Raw genomic sequence first — 23,103 nt, 5'->3', positions numbered from 1 at the left:
ATAAAAATGGACACTTGAAAATGCCCATGAAATAAGGGGTGCCAGGATAATATGAATAAGCTTATCTCAAGATCCAGAAAGTGGGCCTGAACATAAGAAGATCAATCCCATTTTCAATATCCTGTCTATCCTGGATTTTGACTACTACTGATGATTTCACAGCACTACAGTTCTGTTACTTCTGGTTTCAGAAAATCAGAAGTAATAAAGTGCATAAGTATTAACACCTATTCAAAAGGGATAAAATGACCAAACAGAAATAAAAGATATTTTTTAAAAAGTTCAAATGAAAGAGATTACTTCTGTGTCATAGTAATAAGAAAAAAAAAAAGTGTACATTTATGGACAACATAAAGCAGAAAACAGCTTGGTTTCATGAAATTTGGTGGTATTTCTTATATGAAAATGACTAAATATAAAGTATTCTTGATATTAATAGAGGTAGCAACATTGAAGTTGTTAACCATGAACTTCTTTAAATTAGAGGAAGGTGAGAGAGGTATAAACATAAATCTTTCCATTGCCAACGTATTCAAAGCTTTGTTAAACTATAAAACACACACTAATGAGACAGACTCACTTCAGCTAACTGCAACAGCTACTCAAAAGCTGTTCACCCCCTGTCTCTCTCATATCTTCTTTAAATGATCTATTTCTGACCCACTAACCGATTACAAAATCCCTGAAAAACCAGAATGCCTTAAACAGTTCACAGACGGAATTCTTCTGATGTAACTCATCATTACAGACAATTCAGCTGATCTAGGGAAAGGATGTAATTAAATAAGGAAAACAAAAAAAGCAGATTTCATGCAAAGCTTTTCTATTAGTATATTCTTGCCAGAACTGGAAATAAAACTCATTAGAAAGTAAAGACAATATACACACACTACAGGTGATGGCTGCAAAGGTAACAACAGGTATGCCTATAGCCTATGCTACAAGTGGCCCCAAATACACCTTAAATACATCTTAACATATTTCCCATCTTAACCTATTTGCACACATCTGTCACTTTATGCTAGTGTTTACCAGGAGCCTTTCAGCACAGCAAGCTGTTGGGGACTGGCACCATTCACTCAGACATGGATGGGATGAGGCGAGAGGAGGAACCTGGGCCTGACAGTGGGGGCTAGATTGTGCGGTATTTTAAAACAGATGTATGGTATTTTATTTTAAAATAGATGTACAGCAATTTAAAACATGGCAGAGTGTCAAAATTACAGCAGGGGCAGCTTTTTGCTACAATATATTGCCAAGAACAACATGTGAGTTCAAAATTACGGCCTCAAACACAGCTGGAAAACACCTGTCAGAGTACTCTCACCCCAAGCACAGGCAGAAATTCCAATCTCTCTGCTACCTAAAATGCAATCCTGTGGATGGAGAACAAGTAGATCACTGGCTATAGTGAGAGAGTACAAGTCAGTGCCTACGTATAGGTACCTCACCTCACTTGAGAAACCCTGAACTGTCTATGGCATCTAAACAGCACTGACTCACGGTGATGGTGAAGGCAAGCAGGGTGCATCGAAGCACCTCATATAGCACGAAGTGCTTGCATGTGGGCAGCTGAATTGGGCCCTTCATACACACGTGGGCACCCACATCTCAGCACCTAAGTGTAGGCACTCCTCATCAGGCAACCTGTATTCTTAGAAGAATTATTAAAATTTTCCAAGTTTATCACACCTTCAGCATATTTGTTACAGTACAGGTAGTTAAGCTAAAATAAGTACCTCAACTAGCGCACCATACCAAACAAACTTCACTAAAAGTGGGTAGGGCAGCATCCCTCATACCATTTGTTCCTAAAGACAAAAAATTGTACGTGAGCTGAACACAGAGCCTAGTTCTGGGAAGCCATTGTGTCAAAGCCAAACACATTTTTTTCACCCCAGACTGCATGCCAAAATTCAACAGTTACTTGCCACTTACATTCTCTTATGGAGAGCTCTGTGAATGATCAGATGAACTAAGGGCCAGACTTGACTCCACACACAAGAGCATAAGTGATCTCTTTGGGGGAAGAAAGAGGAAGAGGTATTTGGGAAGACTGCTGGAATGGCTGAGAGCAGCACAGCATGTGGTATGTGTGATTCTGACTCATTATGGATGATGCTTTCCACATATGTTGAAAGCAGTAACTAAATAGTTCAGGTCTTCCATCTACCCACCTCTCTTTCCCATTTGCCTTGGCGAACTGTACCAGTGTGGAGCACACCGGCCAACGTACTAAGCTTTAGACAAATTCTTATTTTGCAGTCTACCTCCATTTCAATGTGTAGGAGATCTTGAAAGACAATTAAATTGTTGCCAAGATGATGAGAAGTGCCGATGAGAATAATACTTGAGTCGTAATAGTACTCAAGACATAATACAGCGAACACTTGACACCTTGTCTGCCAACAGAACACAGCAAAGTGTTTCTCACCATCAGTATTTGCCACTTACGTGGATCAGTGCTGCGTGATTCTGAGCCTGAAGGTGCAGAAGCTGAAGACACAACTCCCCTTTAAAGATAGTGGTACTGGCTATTACAGGATTGTCTGCCATCCCAGTAGACAGGTAACTGAAGTCACGTGTGTACATCTTCTGAGTGACACCAAACAGTCCAACACCTCAAAGTTCTTGAGAAAAAAGGCAACCAGGTGGTAAAATTGGTGGCCTTTTAATATTTATATGCTTTCTAGTTAATAAACTAGGAGTCTAGTATTTTTAATGCCCTGTAAGTACTTTCTGAGGTTTCCATGTGGGAATCCAATGCTTAAGTTCCACTGACATGGAACAGAAAAAAATTATTGAAAAAGCATTTGGGGACTATATAAAAAGATCCCAGCACCACATACTGCCCTTATTCCTGAATGAAAAATGTCTCATAACCTTCTTTTCTATCTGCCCCCGCCATTTCTGCAAGACCATCGGTGCCGTCCCAATCTTGACCTCACTGGCAAGAAAAACAACATTGAAATTAATATGGCACATACGCCGTACTAACAAACACCCACGCCGCTCTAGCCTCTGTTAACATCACTCTTCTTTATACACTGCCGCTTGTTGATTATACTTCCATGCCATGCCTTACTTTGAATGCAAGTGGTTTTGGCACCAACCTGTCATGTCTTATTTGTCAGGAAAGCAACATGCATACCTGTAGCGCTCTATAAATAGCAATTTTGTGTTGTTCTGAACAACACATTTATTTTCTTGCCCAAGGGTGATCTGTAACCTGTAATGTTACAAACAAGACCCTGACTGAAAACTGACTGTTTTGAATTCACTTGAGGAAAAGACTGACGGAATAGAAAAGTACGGTGCAGCAAGAGAATAAAATTGTGGTCATAATAAGGAATGAAAGACAGGTAACAGCAACAACGGAGGGTAACTTAAGGCTCAAGTAAGCACCGAGAAACAAATTTTCCAGAGACCCTAGAATACATCTCAAATGCAGTGCAAAAAGTAGCAATGGCTCAGGATAGTTTAGGAGTGACATTATCTACCACTACTTCAGCAGTCTGCCCTACCACACCTGGAACAGAAGCTGAGTGTTGACCCCTGCTGTAAGCACTCACTATGGATTCACATCACAGCTGCATTAACAGCAAAGTCAGGAATAAGAAAGGAAATGAAAATCTGAAAACCCTATTTTGTATTTTACTGTATCCACAATGGACATGCATAAGCCAAGCTCAACAGCCCGATCACTTCTTCTAACCAACTACTAGCCTGCTAAAAGATGCTCTTCTTTCCTTTTTCTTCTTTCTTCACTTGTAGTCATCCTTGCAAGCACTTTAAAACGGACCAAAGGAACAACTTTCAAAACCAGGTCACAGATTACATTTTGCAGCAAATTACCTAACAATAACATACCTCAATCATTTGCACAGGCTTAAATTGCTTGTCAGAATTCACAAACTGATCTAGCTGTCATACACTAAACGCACTTCACTCTGTTGACAAAACTTGATCTTTAAAATGGCACTGGCACTTTGCACAGAGAAAACACCACTTCTCAGAACAGCATGCAACCCACCTCCATTAATCCTATTTGGCTGCTGCTCTGGAGTTTGGGCTTGAGGCGAGTAGTAGGGCTGCTGATAAGTATTTGAAGGGAAGTGTGGGGAGGTAGGGCTCCTCCTGCAGTCCCGGATACTGGAGAAAGTCTGTGAGTGAGGAATCCCTCTCTGGAAGGGGGAGCAGCGAGTCAGCCGTGGCTGTGGAGGCGGGAGGTGGTCAAACTCTTCTTCATCCTCAAGACTATAGCGATCGTACTCCTGGTCACCGCACGTCCCTTTCTTTCCCGCAGGCAGAGAGACGCCTGAACTGTGCCTTGACACAGATGCTGAAGTTGAAGCATAATCTTGCCTAAGGCCTGTAAATTCCAAGAAGAGGATGATTCGGCTTCTGTTACGTGATTAACTCTTAACATGCACTTCAATCTTGAAAACTATGCAGGTACACAGACATAATTTTACAGCAAGAATTGAATTTATAGTGTCACCCCGCTAAAGATCTGAGGTAGGCTTCATCCGATCTAACTTATGGTGTCTACCTTTCAGGCATCTAAGCCTGAATTACTTCCCTCACAATCCCTTTTTAATAAAAGATAAAAAAAGAATACAGGCATCTCCAAAATGCAGTACCTGTGGTATGTCTCAGATGCCTCTCAACGTAAGATGAATTGCCTTCAGGAGGCACCTATTTTTCTGCCAACAGAAAGACTACATGAGTACTAAGTTTCCAACTTTTAAACACTCTTAATTAGAGGAATTAACACTCACTCTTATTAGTTTTCCAAGTTACTGCTATTAAACTTTTCTACTTATGCAATGAAAATCACATTTCCTAAACTTACAACCCACATAAATATTCTGGTTCTCCAACATCCCTGAATCAGAATCAGTTCCTGCTAGCAGTTGGTCTCAGTGACAGGGCTTAGTGGCAACACAGCTGTGCTTCAGACAGGTACGTATCCTACCACCCCCTTCTCAGAACACCAGGTTTTGAAAAGCATCCCACTATTAGCACTGCCCCAGAAGAGCAGACAAGTGAAACATCCACATCCCTTGCACATCCACACTTGTCCCAGCTGCACAGTAGCAGGGGAAAAGTGGATGTACATCGCATTTCCAGGAGCCGAGTAACTCCTCCAATAGCTGTGGATAACTCCTCCAATAGCTGTGGATAACAACTTTCCTATTTACAAAAAGCCCTCAGCTTTGACAGATGCCTTTGCTTCATAATGGAAACTTCTTAATATGCTTTTCCTCCCCCCATCAAGTGGGAGTTTCTATTCGTGGCCATGAAGAGAGCGTGTCTGTGTGCACGTATACTACTACTACTTTCCACAGGATTAAGTGGACAACTGTCACGTGCTCAAGCGTTCTGTACCAGCTGCTACTATGAGGATGAGATACAACAATTACACCTGACAGATTAGAAGAAAACCAGTGTTTTTGCTTCCAGTTTGCCAATGACCTGATTCCATAAAGAGCTAAGTAACTGAAGCCTTTTTTAAACCTCACTCTGAAGGAGATGAGCGCAGCTGTCATTTAAGTAATGCAAGCCTTTGTATCTCTGATAGTCATAATTTAATTTTTTTTAAATAATTACAACTTTCACATAATATCAGAAATTTTCCGAGCTGTGACCACACACATTTGGCAGCTGCGAATTCAGCTATCTTGAAAAGCCTCACACTTGCTAATTTCTCTGCTGAACATAACAAGTGCTATCAGAGGCTCAGCAAGTTCAACTGCTGACAAGTGATCGCTCCAGCCTGCTCAGTCTGGTTGCTGCAGCCAGATCGTAGCTCTAATTTTTTTCTTCACATTTTGTTTTTATTTTATTTAATCACTTATTACTTGGCATTTTCCTTCAGTCACAATCTCTGAATTTCTCTTGTTTTTCATCTCATCATTTCCTCCTTGATGTCTCATTTGGCACTAATAAGAAGAAAGATACCGCACTTACTGAGTGAATTCTAAAGTCAAATGCCCTTTATTTATGAATAAAGACATTTTCCAAAAATTAACTATCAAGCCAAACTATAATCTATGTCAAACACACTTTTGGGCTCAGATTTGTGCATAATCACTAGTCTTGAACCAAAATGTTTAATTTAAATGCCTCAATTCAGGATTTAAAGGAGAATTATTTTCAAAATTCATCTGACAATTAAGAAAAGCCAAGTAGAGACAAAGAAATCCACAAAAGCTGCTTATTTTTACCTTTCTCATGAATAAGAAAAATGCTTTAGCATCTTCCCTCCCCAGAAAAGAAATTATTTTAATTAATGTGGTGAGACATTATTAATCTTCTAAATCTAAATGTACGCAACAGGTATGGAGGTACCAGCTGGGATTCAGAAAAATATAAACATCAAGTTTTGAAAGACCCAGTACCATTAACCTGAACCCAACAGCGTGCGCATCTTCTCCACGCAGGTGAAGAGTTTTTCCACCTGCCACTCAAGAGGTAACACCATTTAAGAAAGATCCACTTGATTGAGACCAGACTGGAGCATTTTGACTGTTACGGGCAATCTTCCACAGACTATTTTGAAAAACCAAAAAAGCCACCTACTCTCCTCCTGTAGACGAGCCATGATCTGAACATCGGTGAGGTCCTGCAGCTTATATCCCATGGAGATGGAATCATCTTCCAGCTCTGAGGTGCTCAGTTCACTGTCTATCGATGACTGTGGGCTCAAAGGGGAACTCCTAGAAATGTAACCTAAGCAAGAAAACACAGCCTTTAGTCTGTGAATACATCTGGCCATCTTTTATTCATGGCTATCTGCCCTTTATGTTACAGTAGCTTAAAATATTTTCTGTATAACAGGTAAAAACTTTCAGAAGTGTGGTGCAATCCAGTAACAATCACCAAAGGGCTTTGATACACAAGAGAAGTAGTAAGTGTGGTAATGGATCATGAATTCCTCTGCTTGTTCCCAAAATAGCATCACATAGCCCAGACAATGAATAATTTACCCAGTACAGTTCTGATACAGCTCAGATTAGTTAGCATAGTCTAAACAGATCAGCATTTATATCCTTCTTATGGGACTGTGGTTCTCCCTACTATCTTCTGAAAAACAAGTGTGTATGCGTCACCAACTTCTGCTCAGTACTCAGATTTCGTATCAGAGCCATTTACCTAAATACTACTGTTTTTTTAAAAAATTGTTTATAATCATCAGATAACTCAATGACAGTAACAATTAAGACTGAACATGATGCAACAATAGAGAAAGCATTGCCTCCCTCACAGGGTTACCTTTCATAGAGGGCTCCGGATCCTACTTTTTCACTGCTTGATAGTAAAATACCAACTAAATTGCAATTAGTTGCATGTGCTAGTTGTTGTCCAATTTCACAGAAAAATTCTTCAACTAAAATGGTGAATCACTTTCTAATACCCTCTGGACCACCAGAGGCCCACAGCCTACAGGGCGAGAACAGCTCTGACTATGGGTCATCAGCTATGCTTGTATCACAGATGTGTTTGCATCCTCTAACACTGCTCAAAGCAGCCACCTAAAATTCATCCTAAATTCAGCTGTTCTCTAACAATATCTCCAAGAGAAAAGGACACGCAGAGGATTACTTTGCTTTGGAAGGACTATAAGGAGTAAAAAAGCGTTTGCTTTTTTAAAGTTGCAAATTACAGTGATCCTTGAGGTTTTGCAGAAGTAGTAACAGCTGTGCCCTTTCGAAGCAGCAGTGGGAAGCTAGACAAGATACCTAAGGGTATCTCAAATAGCATGAGAGGCCTTTATCTAGGAACTAAACTCCATCCCATTGAATAGGGGAGCTTAGCCATCTCGCTCACACAGACACCTACACCAGGCATTCAGTCTGGAGCTGTATCTCACCTGCAGTGCCCGTATCTCTTAAAACGGGGCTTTCTGCACTGATTTCATGTATTGTAAAGAAAATGGAGCAAAGATCAGTGTGACACTGATGCTAACTCCTTAGACCATGCCTGCTCACGCCAGCAATAAAATGTTAATGCCTCTTCCCCAGAAGATTTTCTCCACTGCCACTGCTGCTAAGAGAAGTCACAGATACTGACTCCTCATACCTGTAGCGAAGAAGGAAAAATATAACTCTTTGCAATTTAGAGCCCATAGAAAGTTTGTTCTTTTCCTAAAACTCCTGTGTTGCCTGAAAATCACTGGCAAACATAAACTAAATCTTGGATAGTAGCAACAATACCAGTTTCAAAACAGCCATGATTCTGTCAGCTATTTCTATTATAGAGAAATTCTCCCTGCAACTTCATTATACAGATGCAGAAAGGTTTCGGTATACATAAGGAAGGGGCACAGTGGGGCAGAAATGAGCAGTAAACCGCAGACAAGGCTGGGGACTGTTTAAGCTGACGAAGTCACAACTATACTCTCAGGTAAAACATTACTGAGAAACAGGCTCTGTTTACTAGCATCACTTTGCTATAACATGCTGTGTAACACAGAAGATAACCTAGTTAATTGCCAAGTTTTGAGTCGTTTCATAAAAAATCTCCCTCTGAGATGACAGTCTATACACAATCATCCAAACAGTGTATTGTTGTTAAATGCTAGCAAGATTAGATTAAATTAAGCAATTCTGTAAGCACCATAAATCAATAAAAAGATAAGCATTACCTGTCCGTTCAGGTGTTAGTATTGCTTTACTGGAGGTTTTAGAGAAGCTGGGACTATTAAAGCCATTGGTATATGGGGTGAGTCTTGCAACAGGACTATAGGGAAAAGCCAAGGAGACAGGTGTGGAGAAGAGGTTCCGCCATCGGCTAGCTGTTACAGATGCAAGGGAGGAGGGGGAGAAAAGAGATTTATAGTTATAAATAGAATAGTGCTGTCAGAGAGAAAAATCATCTCATCTTAATCTGTTCATTATACATTTTTTACTTATGGCAAAAGGAAAATCATGGGTCATAGTTCAGCAGCAAAACAGAGGATCAGCACAGCCTTCTAGATGTAAAAGTGTGCTCCCCAAGGTTTTCTAGCAAATATGTCTTGTTCACGATTTTCTACGCGTACACCATTTTGGTATATATTCATCACATGCATCACTGGGTGCCAACACACAAAGTAACAGAGGAAGTAAAACCCACTACAGTTAATAGAAAAACACAGATTAAATTTGTAGTGCTCTTCAAGGAATTGTTCATGGCAATCAATCATCACACAATTGAATTAGCAGTTAAATTATCAGTTACGGGAGTTCAGAGACACCGCAGTAAAACACGCTTAACCATCAAGTGCTAAAAACAACTGTAATCCCATAGCAAGCTTTTAAGCTGCCATATTTTCCCTTCTCTTCTTACAGCATCAAATTCCCTATTACATAAGCATGAAAATTTTTTTCACTGTTTTTGGAGGATCAACCAAATAATAGAACAAGGCACCTCTTTTTCTACATATTGTTAACAATAAGCTTGCAAGGCATCTGGTCTGCTCAGTAACATCACAAAGAGCTCAGGGTAGGCAAAAAAGCTAAAGGCTTATTTAATTTACATTTTCTTAGCTGATCCAGTAAGATATGAAAACAACTGTTGTTTGGTTTGCCTATTTTTTAACATGTGTTCAAAAGGTAAAATAAACAATATCCACACAATCTTCAGAAAATAAATAAATATTAAAGTTGTTTTAAGCAGAAGGAAAAGGCAAAATTTAAAAAATGTAAATTTCAGAGAACTCATTCAGATACAAGTAAAGTTTGTACAGATGAAAAATAAATTATAGTATCGCATGTTTGCTTGTGGCAGAATCTATGTATAGTGACATGAAGGAGGGGGCTAGGAATGTACCTATACCTAGCTTAGAAACCGATGGCATGGCCTTGATGCTTAGCAGGTGTACTTTGTGGTGTCAAATGCCGCTAAACGGTTTTCAAAACTAGAAGGGCCCAAAAGTCCTCAAAAGCTATTCTCCATCACATGGCTAGTTAATACCACAAATCTGCCGTGTTATTTGGACCTGCGGATCCAGTTAAGAGATATTCAAACAACAATCAGGGCCTCTCTACTTTAAAACCTCGCTGTCACCAAAGTGATTTAGTAGGACATATGAACTTATTCTTCCTTCTTGCTAACATCAATACCAAGTGGCCATGGGAACAGGAGAGAACTGTATCTTGTTGGCAGGCTGTCAATCACACCACTGTAACCTTTTGGAGTAATCGGTTCGTCATCAGTCCATAAGATTTTATTTTCCCCCTATTCCTCTTGCTTTGACCTACTCAAAGGTACTCCTGGGTTTGTAAGGTATAAGCAGCCTTTTCTACTCTTTCCGCTAGTGCTAGTAAGGAGCTAAGGCAATCACCTGGTTCCAGCACCGGCACAAAGCAGTCTGCCGGGGAAGGGGAGCACCTGCAAGGCTCAGTCTCTGTGACAGGGAGCTAAGCTACACATTAGTAAGATATAAAAATGCTAATTGTGATCTTTACTGTCCCCTCATCAAAGAATTATTGCAATTCCCTCATTTTTGATGATTCTAGTTCCTTCAAGCTTAAAGAAACCCAAAGCTCTGAAAGCATAACTGGGAGCGGCATCAGCACCATTTCTAGGAAATCGCTCGATTCCAGGCAACACCACACCGACTTCCTGGCAGGGCTGTTTGTCCTTAACATTCATTACTGCGATCAGTCCAAAAGTCAAGCACACGAGTGTTCCAAGACAAAAACAAGAGCAAAGGCAGGTGGACACAACTCCACAAATTAGTAATTAACACAAATTGCTGAGGATGAGATTAATTCACAAGGAGTTAATAACTGCAAATTGATTTGAGGCATTCATTGAAAAAAATGCATGCAATAAAGTCGATCTCAATATCATATCCACAGCTAACGTCTGTCATTTCCATTGGAAACCGTCAGCAAGGAGCAAGGGATGACAGTTCCTTATAGTTTTGTTTTTCTGCCTAACACAAGATTCTGTTTTGTAGCAGCCTTGATCATCTGCCAGGCCCATTAGCTGCCAGCGTGTTCTCACCCCCAGATGTGGTCAACCGTGCAGCACAAATAAACATCATTCATTACCCTCTACAATAACTGCTGTGAGCTGGCCCACTAAGCACAAAGCAACAGTTATTGTGACTATGAAAGCAAGAACCCACATGAAGAATATAATTAGTATTTATGGCAAACCAGATTTCAAACTCCTCTTTCAAATGGGTGTTCTCAAGGAAAGACGGAAAAAGAAGCCAAGAAACTCTATCTAGACTAATCTCTCTATATACTAAATCTCTAGATACACCACTGTAAAATATCCTAATCCTAGAACTTTTCCACCATGCCTAAAACAAAACTTCATAGTGTTTAAGTGTCAGCGAAGGACTGACACTTTTTAGGCACACGATTAACTCCATTCTTTAGGATCAAATACAGAAAACTGTTTGCATGAGGTTTCAAATGAAAATACCAAAGTACATACTGAGTACCTGTACAGTATTCGCAAAGACAGCAAAATTAGACTTACTGAAGTCTTGTGCTAATGCCAAAACCATAAAAAGGTATGGAGGAAGCAGGTGCTACAGACATCTAGACAAATATGCAAACTAACGTAAAATTTGTAAAATCCCCAAATTGTGCAATGGACAGCCATTTTAGGATAGTTATTTTCCTCCAAACAGATCCTGAGACTGCCCTGGTGTGGTGGTTTGGTGTCTGAAGGGGTCTTGGTAGCAGGAGAGTGGGCTACAGAGATGACTCCGGTAAGAGGCTTCAAGAAGCTCCCCCGGCTCCAATTCCAAACCCACCTCTAGCCAAGGCACCTCTGTGAATAACTCTAAGAGTGAATGAACCTGTTGAGTGAGTTCTTCGTTGGTGTTCCTTTGTTGGTGAGCAGAGGAGAGGAGGGGGATGGGAGAGCAACAGCCCTGCTGACACCCAGGTCAGTGAGGAAGGAGAGGGGGCGCTGTGCCGGAGCAGAGGTTCCCCTGCGGCCCACGGTGGGGTGGCGGCTGAGCCCCTGCAGCCCCTGGAGATCAGCGGTGGCCCAGAGGTTGGCCTGCAGCCCGCGGAGGGCCCCGGGCCGGAGGAGCAGGGACCGGGCCCGAAGCAGCCGTGACTCCGAGGCAGCCCGCGCTGGAGCCGCCCGTCGGTGGGAGGGCGGCAGCCCCGGGAGGGACCCGCGCTGGGGCGGTTCTGGGGAGCTGCGGCCCCGCGGGAAGGACTCCCGTTGGAGCAGTGGGTGGAGGGCTGTCTGCCGGGAGAGGGACCCCGCGGTGGGGCAGGGGAGGGCTGCGAGGGCCCCTCTCCCTGAGGAGGAAGGAGCAGCAGAGACACCTTGTGCCGGACAGACTGTGACCCCCATTCCCTGCCCCCTGCGCTGCTGGGGGGGAAGAGGGAGCAGAGCTGAGCCCGGGAAGACCGGAGGGGTGGGGGGAGGTGTGTTGTATTTAAGACCTGGTTGTATTTCTCATTATCCTTGATGGTGGTGATTGTTCATTAAATGTATGTTGTTATCCCCAAGTTGAGTCTGTCTGTTTCCTGTGACCCTAACTGGTGAGTGAGCCCTCCCTGTCCTTCGTCTCGACCCTCAAGCCTTTTTGGTTCTATTTTCTCCTCCACATCCCTCAGGGGACAGGGTAGGGGTGAGCGAGTGGCTGCGGGGGCTTTGTTGCCGGCTGGGTGGGCAATAACAACTCCATTACGAAATTCAGTGAACTCAGTTTGCCAGAACAGAAACTTATTTTCACTCTAAGCAACACAAATAAAAAGTATTTCTTTGCTATAAAGACAGAAAACAATAGAGTCATAACTAATTGTGTTGTACTACTGGCTAAACATACTAAATTACATGAGGTGTTATCTAGCTTGTTTATCCATTTAATTAGCTTAAGTTTTATATAGCCCTTCAGGCCAAAGTCAAAAATACCTTTTAAGCTCAAGCTAAAAATAAATTGCATATATGCAGACATTTGAATATGGGTACTAATTACAGCCTGAAGAAAAACCCGCTTTTGAGCCAACATTGGAGGAATATTTACAGTACTGTCAATCCAGCAAGCTCAAAACTGCAAGTTTTGAATGTACAGCACTTTCCTGCCGACATATTTTCTTTAGAGCAGGAAACCCAACCACTTCCCCAGTGCATTCTGCATACAGACGGTTGCACAGCAGCCATGCCTAAAAGCAAAACATCTCACTTGGGAGTAATTCTCCATCGCCAGCACCTAGGGTTTCCTAACCACAGCTGCAGCTCCCTCAGCCATCTAGCTGGAGGTAGAAACTTCACTATCAAGCATAGAGCTACACAAGTTTAATGCACATTTTCAGTCACGTTGAATCTGTCATTGCCTGAAACCATTTCCCTGCACTACCATATCCAGCTCATATAATGCTCTTCGGGCTTGTTCACTGTTTCTGTCCCTTGATTTCTTAGTCAAGAGAGGCAAAGCACCCGCTCTTCCCCAGCTGCCATGATAACAGAGAGAAAACTCATAGGTGTAGACTGCACAAGAGGACTCCTTTCAAGAATCCCTAAATAAATCTCCAAAATACAATTTAGTGTACATCCTTACCCTTCAACCTTGAATCTCCATAATTAAGACTACAACAACTTTCTTTGGTTTTGGTCTTCTACACTAAATCCTATGGCTTCTCAAGCTTTTAACATAGGCCAGCCAGTGAGAAACTACACAGCAATGAAATGCCTTCATTTGATTGTCTTTTGCAAGAACGTAATTTCTCTACAAAATTCTAAGTTTTCACAGTGGTTTTAGTGAATAAACAGAATTACCATGTAGAGTAAAAAGATTAGATACTTGTCTCATGCTACTGTAAAATAATAAAAAGCAATCAAGCTCAGCTTAAAATGTCTAATGAAAACAACTGCCCTTAAGTTTGGACACACAGTGATAGACTAAGAGGACCTAAGAAAGTTTATAAAGAATATTCACCTTCCTCTAAGCCTAGGAAAATTGAAAAATAATGTTAGTTTTAGGAGTATGTGAGAACTGGGAGTACCTGAAAAAGTTTGTTTCCCAATTCACTCACATAAAGCAAGTCCTTTTTGAAAAATAATATAAAAGTAGCTGGTATTAGTGTAGAATGAGAAAGCAGTTCAGTTGGTATGTACTGGTATACAACTGCTTGATATATAGAACTGCAACAATTCATATACTTCAAGAGCTGCCCCAGCAAAAACACCATGCCTTTTAAAGGTACAACCAGAAAGCCTATCTAAATTGCAGTAGTTTCTAGGACTTTCAGCTAGCACAGCAAAGCACTGCAATCAGCAGCACTGTTTGGCATACTGCAACTGGTGACACAAAAAGTAAATCTAACTAAGATTCAGGAATGATGCACTTTGTCCAACATATTCCAGTTGTGCCAATGATTACCTATCAGTGCGAGCAGGGAAGATTTATATGTTTTTCAAGACAGACGCACAACTACTCAGTGAAAGGCTGACCTGAAAATTGTCTTTCGACATGCTGCATACCGGAAAAATGACAATACTGCTTTCCAAATGCAGTGTGCTGGGAACTCTAATCACCATTCCCCAACCCAACTTAGTCACAAATACAATTTTATGATATTGAAGTATTCAAAAGACTAGAAACAAAAAGGAATTGAGAGGCATGAGTTACCTCTGACAAAACCTGTACAAAAGATACTGTACCCTAGCTACGTGCTTTAGAGGGTTGCAGTATTCATTTGGTTTTCATTTAATTTTTTGCTATGGGAGTGCCCTCAAGATGAAACGCTCATCTTCCCCAGTACAGAGGACAGGCTGACAGACCTGTAGTTCCCCAGATCTTCCTTCCTTGTAGAGGGGGGTCACACTGGCAAGCCGCCAGTCATCTGGGGCCTGCCCTGTTAACCAGGACTTCCGATAAACGATGGATAGTGGTTTGGCCAGATCCTCCACCAGCTCCCTCGGTACTCTTGGTGGATCCCATCCAGCCCCATAGACTTGTCAATGTCCAGGCAGCAAATCAGGTCATTAACTGCTTCCTCCTGAATTACAGGATTTATGCTCTCTGTCCCAGTCTTCCAGCTCAGGGGGCTGATTACCTTGAGGATGGCTTGTCTGACTATAAAAGACTGAGGCAAAGGTGGCATTAAGCACCTCAGCCTTTTCCTCATCCCTGCTGGCAATATTCCCCTCTGCATCCAATAAAGGATAGAGATTCTCCTCGGATCTCTTTTTGTTGTTAATGTATTTGTAAGAACACTTTTTGTTGCCTCTCACGACAGTGGCCAGATTGAGTTCTACTTGGGCGTTCACCTCTCCGATTCTCCCTCTGCATGACCTAACGAGATCCCTGTGCTCTTCTTGCGTTGCCTGCCCCTTCTCCCAAAAGGGGTAAACCCTCCTTTTTTCCGAGTTCTAGCAAAAGCTCCCTGTTCAGCCCAGCCAGTTGTCTTCCATCCCAGGTTTGCCTTATGGCACACAGGGACAGCCTGCTCCTGCGCTTTTAAGACTTCCTTCTTGAAGAATGTCCAGCCTTCTGGCACCCCTTGCCCTTCAGGACTGTCTCCCAAGGGACTCTTTCAACCAGTGTCCAGGCCAAAGCCTGCCCTCGGAAGTCCATGGTAGTGCTTTTGCTGACCCCCCTCCTTACTTCACCAAAAATGGAGAACTCTCTCATTTTATGGTCACTAAGCCCAACATGGCCTTCAACCACCACATCTCCCACCAGTCCTTCTCTGTTCATAAACAGCAGGTCAAGCAAGGCACCTCTCCTGGTAGGCTCCCTTACCAGCTCTGTCAGGCAGTTCTCTTCCACACACCCCAGGAACCTCCTGGACTGTTTCCTCTCTGCTGTGCTGTATTTCCATCAGATATCAGGTAAGGTGAAGTCCCCCAGGAGGAAAAGGGCTCGCGATTGCAAGACTTCTGCCAGCCGCTTGCAGAATGCTTCACCTGCCTCTTCTTCCTCGTTGGGTGGTCTATAAGAGACGCCAAGCAGGGTATCTGCCACATTGGCCTTCCCCCTCATCCTTACCCATAAGCACTCAGCCTTGTCAGCACAATTGCTAAGCTCTACACAATCGAAACACTCCCTAACGTACAAAGACACCCCACCGCCTCTCCCTCCTTGCCTGTCCCTTCTGAAGAGCTTATAGCCATCCATTGCAGCACTCCAGTCATAAGAGTCGTCCCACCATGTTTCTGTGATGCTGACCAACTCATAGCTATCCTGCTACACAATGGGTCCCAGCTCTTCCTATTTGTTGCCCATGCTGTGTGCATTGGTGTAGATGCATTTGAGCTGAGCTTTCGATTTCACCCCCAACATTGGCATGCCACCCCTAGGTTCATCACTAGTGGGCCTTGTTTGTCCGCTTCCCCCTTCAGACCTAGTTTAAAGCATTCTGATGAACCCAGCCAACTCATGTGCAAGAATCCTTTTCCCTCTTTGAGAAAGTCGAACTCAGTCTGTCGTCAGCAGGTGCCATTTAAGCCTCCCCATGATCATAGAAAGCAAAATTCCAATGATGGCTCCAACAACTGAGCCACATGTTAACCATCAGGTGTGTTTTCCTGTTCCTTTCAGTATTCTTCCCTGCCACTGAGGGCACTGAGGAAAACACTCCCTGTTTGCTCGTGATCCTTCAAGCATTCGTCCCAAGGCCCTGAAGTCCCTTTTGATCACCTTTGGACTTCTCTCTGCACCTTCATCACTACCAATAGCAGGTAATAATCAGAGGGCCGTACCAGACCAGGGAGTTTCCTAGTTACATCTCTAACCCGGGCCCCAGGGAGGCAGCAGACTTCCCTGTGGGATGGGTCTGGTCAGCATATTGGGCCCTCTGTTCCCCTCACAAAGGAATCACCTATGACAATTATCCTTTTTTTCTTAATGGAGGCAGTCATAATGTGTGGGGCTGACTGATTCGCCCTAAGCAACTCCCTGGAGGGACCTTCATCTACCTCCTCATTTGCTTGGCCCCCACCTTCTAGAGCCCCATATCTGTGGTGTAGGGGCAACTGGGAAGGTGAGGGAGGCCCAGAGGGGATTTGCCTGCTGCCCCCAGCAGGGACCTGTTTCCATTCCCCCCCAGCTCTTTGGTTCCCTCCTTCTGCCTGGTGGCAAGAGGGCAGGGATCCTCTGCCTCTTGTGGAGCCTCCACCTGCTGCCTTTGCCTCAGGGATGGCAGGGTGGGGCTCCACCCATCTCTCTCCCTCTCACACTCCCTCATGCTCCTTAACCTTTCCACTGCCTCTCTCAGCTCTGCCACCAGGCTGAGCCCATCGGCCACCTGCTCACACCGCACACAGCTGCTGTCCCTGCTGCCCTCCGGCACAGGGACAGGCTCAGGCACTCCCTGCAGCCAGAGACCTGCACAGCTGCGGGGTTGTGCGGGAGCTCCGCCTGGGTCGCCACATTCCTTCTGGCGGTGGCTTTCGGCCGGGTGGAAACCGCAGCTGGGTCCTTTTCTGGGAGGGCGATGGCCACCGGTGGAGTTGGCCTCTAGAGCCGGGAGAGGGACCGCGCCCCGCCCGCCCCGCCCGCCCCAACCGCCGCCCCAACGGCCGCCCCGCGCCCCCTTTGCCCGCCCTGGTGGCCGCGCTCTGCTCGCTCGCGCTCCCTGGGGCTGCTCTCGCCTGGGCGGGGGTTGGCCGCCGTCAGTCACGCCGACATGGCGGCCACACTGGCTGTTCAACTGCCGCCGCCACTCCTGTCCCGCCCACGGCGGGTCCCAGCTGACCCCGTCAGGCGCTCGCTCTGCCCTCTCGGGGCGCTGGGGCACCCTCTCGCTCCCGGCGCTTTTGCCGCCTCGGTCTTGCCGCGGTTTTGCCGCTTCAGGAAGGGTCCCCCGGAGGCGAAACTTCTCTCCCCAGCATCCCTTTCTTGAGAAACTGGACAAATATGCTGAAGTATTACGCCCTAGGCATAACCTAGGGTCCAAATGTCTGTTCCCTCCCCAGCTCCCATTCTCAGCAAGTGCCATTTTAGATAAACTTTTATAAAGTTTATATAAAAACATTTTACATAAACTGCCAGTCTGATGCATTTTCTTTCCATTCGGGGGATTCCTAACCAGAACCCATTAGCATCCAAGCTCTCACACTTCAGCTGGTTTGAAGTGAGATACACCTTTTTAAGCAGAAGACTCATTCTCTTGTATTACTACATAAAGTAATCTGGAATAAAATATATAGCCCCAGATTCTTCCACTAAACTATCAGCATTCCATTCATTAAGGAGATTGTTTACCCACTGAATTTTAGTACCATTCAAATAAGGAATTAGGAGCCTTCCAAAACAAGGAATTCTTACCAAAGGGCACTACGAATGCAAAATTTTACAGGGGGCGACGACACAAATTCACAGAAGAGGAATCCACCAAAGGTTAATAAATCACATCTAAATCACCGTTCACATCTGGTTCAGTCAGTCTCTGAACTGGAAATACATCTGGGAGGGTGTTGGCACATGAGCTGTGCCTGTTTGCACTGTCTACAAAGTGCCTACACTGGCTCCGATACAGATCTCTGCATATATTCAAATGAAACTCACTCTGACAGCATTCATTACAGGGAACAATAAACAGAGCTTACAACCAGATTTCTGAGACTGTCTTCAATTTTGCCCTTTTCCAAGCAACTGAAAAAAACAACTCTTTTGCAGCACTAGAGCATTGCAATGCTTGCATCCACCCTACTGAAACAGTTGCAGATTCCCAATTAAAGTTGTTGAACGTCTTTCTCGGCAGCAGTTCCAGTTGAAAGGGCCTTGCTCCCTTCCTACAGGCTAATGCTTTACCCCAGTCCTCCCCGTATCATTCTCTCAGCTGCACCGGTATACTGTACCAGGAAGTACATCCATCCTTGCAAGACTTCATGCTAAACCAGATCAATTATCCAATCCGTACTAAAAAGAACTTTTTGTTAATTTATTTTTTAAACAAGGAAGAATTCCTCAATTCCTTCTACCAGGAAGATGGAACCAAGTTGTACCAGGGCATTTAAAGGAGAGATGGAAAAACAGAAAACAGCAGCAGGAAGGTGGGGCTGCCAAAGCCAATGTCACCTTCAAAAGAAACGCTTCTATGATGTGTTTGAAGGCAGGCGAGATGAACTTAAAAGTCTGACTCTGATTGTTTGCTTACATATACAGCACACAGCAAAACAACAGCACTTTCATCATATTTTAACAATTAGCTACAAAACAGGGAATGAAATGGAAACCACCTTACAACATCACTTAAAGTGTAAAGAAAGATCTGTCACCGTGATGTGCAGTCATAAGGCCACAGAAACATCTTCCTCCACCTCTTGCTGTGCCAGCTGGATAGAACTCCTGCCCCAGCCTGTTCCATCTGTAACTTACCAGGTCTCTGGTTAAGATCACCCAGCATGTACCAACTGAGATGGGCAAGGAAGCCATCATCTAATTGTCTCAGCTAGTAGATCTGAAGGGGCAGCAGTTGCTGTAGGCACAACTGAAGTTGGAACAGGACGTATAACCCTGCCAAAGAGAAAGTAGAGAGCATCCAGGAGCCCTAAAGAAGCTCTGAGGAGGCTGGTGCATCTACCTAGAGAAAGGTAGGACCATGGCAGGAAACTAATGTTGTTTCCACAATCAGCACAGCTTACTAGCAGCTAGCTGCACCCAACCTGGCGGGTATAACTAATCTGGTCTCAAATAGTTCAAATAATCTATAGATAGCTCCACGCCGTACTAATTTATGAGTGGTGGCTTCACTCCTCCAACGTGAAAGAGGTGTCTTCACATAGCCATTGCTATTGCCACCTACCACATAGCAAAGCATTAGATTTAAGCAAAGCAGTGTTGAAGTTATGACACACGTACCACTTTAATGCTGTTTGAGCATCATGATCAGCATGAATCACGTTTTACTCACTACCTGCTTAACACTGCCTGCTAATCCAAAGGGAAAAGATTTTGGTCAGCATGATTTGTGACATAGTTTTACATTTTTCTTTATAAATCACAGGTCTGTCATTGATTACGTGCACTGTAACATTACTGTTGTGAGAGACATTCATATTCTGTACTGTCATCATAAGCAAAATCAGAAATCTCATGCTCATCGCATAAGCATTGTAAAACTCATCCCAACCTTATTTTTCTTCTTGAATTCAATACCATTGGTAACCGCTTTGTCTGTATTTCAGTGACAGTGTGATACAGCAAAATCCCAGAGAGTACTGTGGAAAGCATATTTTGCAATCACTCAATGCTGCTTTAAATGCTCCATTTGGCCCAATACTCCAAAAATAGCAAAACCAACTAAATTTTGAACTGAAAAACATCCTTTTGTTTTTTTCTTTAAATACTGGCTTTCAGGTCTGAAGTATCTCCCAGGTCTGAGAAACAGTGTGCCTATAGCCTGTGTGCGTGTCTCAGGACACTGCCTGCTGCTTGCAGAGCCCTGACAACCTTTGTCTGCTGTATAACTCACACCATTTCAATCCAGTGGACATTGCTCCGCAGAGCCGCATGGCATATTCTGTCTAGGTCTGAAGGAGGCAAAGGAATATCTGCAGACAAGCAGCAGCAAGGAGTCTGCAGCTGCAGGAGTCATCTCCGCAGCCTCCATAATTCAACACTTACAGCGTCCTCATCAGAGATACTTGCCCAGGATGGAGCTCTCATACAGTGAAGTGTTGGTGACCAGCAGTTTTATAGCTACTGTGCTAGATTATTAACACCACAGTTCTGTGGAGCACAGGATTATAAAAAATAGAAAAAGGACCTAAATCTGTTTTCTCTGACTCAGAACTGCCATATTGTCGACATCTCTTGGAGAGGTGCCTTTAACTGTAATGGGAGCAACAACATATGCCCACTGAGGGGGAAGGAGATGCAGTTTTGGCAACCCTGCCTGAAATCAGGTGGTTTGTAGGGTTTGTATTTTAATGTTGTCCCTGTGCAAAGGTTATACACAGCTAGAGTCCTGACCAGAATATACACAGTTAATATTACCTATTTCTGTATAAAATGTGTTATGTCACTGATTTTCAGGTCTGCTGTAAAGAAACAAAGAAAGCTTAAAGTCTAAAGCCAGGTGTATAATCTAATCAAGATATTCAACAGAAGTGCTAATTAAACTGCCTTAGGCAGGAGAGGAGGCAGAACTTCCTTGTGCCCCAGAAGCAGCACCTGCTGTCCCAGTACCAAATCACAAGGATGGCCTGTTCCACTTTGAGATGGAGTAGTTACCAGAGCTGCTATTTTGATAGACTCTGCAAGCCACTTTACAGAAAGGATCTGGGGAGCTGTAGCTCTACAACCCTTCCCGGGCACGTCCCCTGGGGCGTGCTGAGCCCTCTAACTCACCACTCTCGCTAGCTGAGATTCTGCATCAATGAAGAGAGAAACCTAGTATCATATATAAACTTAATAATGCATGTTGGGGTGGGAGGTTTGCTTGTAATATGGGACCATGTTCATAAATCTGTGCACTTAAGTAAGCACTTCATCATCCTAAAAAGTATCTGGTGATAAAGTTGACTTAGAGAAATCTGGCCTGCCACTTCTTTGGACATGGGCATCTATTATTCAGGAGCAGGCTTTCAAGCTACTAATCCATCTGGTACACATACTGGGTATGTGACTCTTGTTACAGATCGTCCTCTTCCCCAGACGCACAGCTCTGTCCCTTGGGGCTACCTGTATGTGCAGAGTTGCCTCAGCATCCAAGGGGAAGGAGAAGCAGTTTCATGTCCCCTATTCATAGAGGGGCTTCATCCACCCTTGTACAAATCATGCAGGTACAGTGACCACCTTTTTCAGCTGCAGTAAAGGCTGGTAAAGGTAAATCATTTTTGGACAGTTCTCTGTTAGATGACTCCTTGAACTAGTATTTATGATAATGATGCTTTTCTTGGGCATTTCTCTTGCAGCTCAACGATACTTGTTTCCCCAAATGAGTCTACCCCACACATCCACTCAATTCTTTGAATTACTTAATAAAGACCAAGCAACCCTGTTGGTGCAGGCACATTTTGCCAATACAGTATAGTAGGATCTGTAAATGACCTATACACTACTGAGGAAAGCTGTTCTTTATGTCAACACTCTACAAGCATTGCCATGAACTAAAGAAGTTATATCAATACAAGGAAAACTTTCCAGAACAAACATATGTATATACCAGGGACTTCTGCCAAAGCAGGTCATCGATTCACATCTTTACACATTCTCAGTGAACAAAAGTACTCTGCATTCAGGTCTCCAGCACAGACCTGCCCTTCCCAACACTTGTACAACTGCAAGAATACCACATGTAGCTCTGTAATGTGCATCAAAAGAACCCCGTGGCATCTAGGCAAGCTTTGCAAAGTCCTCTTCAAGTAAAATCTTTATAGGGAATCAAGCTGCAGAGTTTTAAACAGTTTGTACTGATCACTGCCAGACAAAATCAAGAGCATGAACTTACTGTATTTTCAGTTATGTCAGAACCAATAAATATTGAATCTCAGCTTATCATATTTTTAATATCATATATAAAGCAGAAGACTGCTCTCAAAGTTATTTGACATTCATCCCAAAAAGCATGCAATTAGTAGGTGAAACGCATTAAGGAATGAACTAACATAAGGATAATGCACAAACCACAAGAAAGTCAGCTATAGATTTCCACTAATTTCAATAGGTTTTGGATCAACACAATCTTCTTCCTACCACATTTTTACTACTGTAAGTTTTCTACTACTTCTATCTAGGTATGTGAGATTAAAAAAAAATAATCTTTTGTTATTACAATACTGTTTATTTAATTATCTCCCATTCCTAGCGTAAGATTGGAGACAATTCACTTGATTCCTGTCTCAGGTTAATTTTACAGTGGTGGAAGGCCTGCTTTCAACAGAATTAATTCCACTTTACCATTGCATAAGTAAAAGCTGGAAATTAATTTTGTTTGTGGCCTAAAAATTCTTACAAAAGCTATGGTATAGAAGCCAATCTGAATTTTACCCACACAGGAGGGGAGAGGTGGAGGAAGAACATTTTGCAAAATGCAGCATGTCCTCCATCTTCAATAAACTCTGTGGTCTGTATTCACCTCAACTAGTTTTCAATGTTCAAATCTGACCTTCAGTCCTACCAAACCAACTGCACTCCCCTCTGTCCTTCCCTGTCACTGGAGGAAGACAGATCTCATGCTC

At 43.3% G+C, this 23,103-nt stretch overlaps 1 protein-coding gene across 3 annotated transcripts in view; it reads right to left on the bottom strand.

Moving 5' to 3' along the window:
• Positions 1 to 23,103, bottom strand: part of SLAIN1 (SLAIN family member 1) — a 58,568-nt gene that overhangs the window by 12,509 nt on the left and 22,956 nt on the right. The window contains exons 3-5 of one of the 3 annotated variants that reach the window (XM_086482011.1): positions 8,651 to 8,800; positions 6,586 to 6,735; positions 4,034 to 4,372 (exon numbers count right to left, since the gene is read on the bottom strand). In XM_086482011.1, coding sequence (XP_086338137.1) covers positions 4,034 to 4,372; positions 6,586 to 6,735; positions 8,651 to 8,800 — 639 coding nt within the window. Of the gene's footprint in view, positions 1 to 4,033; positions 4,373 to 6,585; positions 6,736 to 8,650; positions 8,801 to 23,103 lie in introns of those variants that run through there. The other 2 variants (XM_086482012.1, XM_009950473.2) reach the window with 2 other exon arrangements.

This window comes from Leptosomus discolor, chromosome 1, assembly GCF_034619465.1.
Source record: "Leptosomus discolor isolate bLepDis1 chromosome 1, bLepDis1.hap2, whole genome shotgun sequence".
NCBI lineage: Eukaryota > Metazoa > Chordata > Aves > Leptosomiformes > Leptosomidae > Leptosomus > Leptosomus discolor.
Note: the sequence above shows the minus strand (reverse complement) of the source record. Positions and strands in the feature narration are given on the sequence as shown.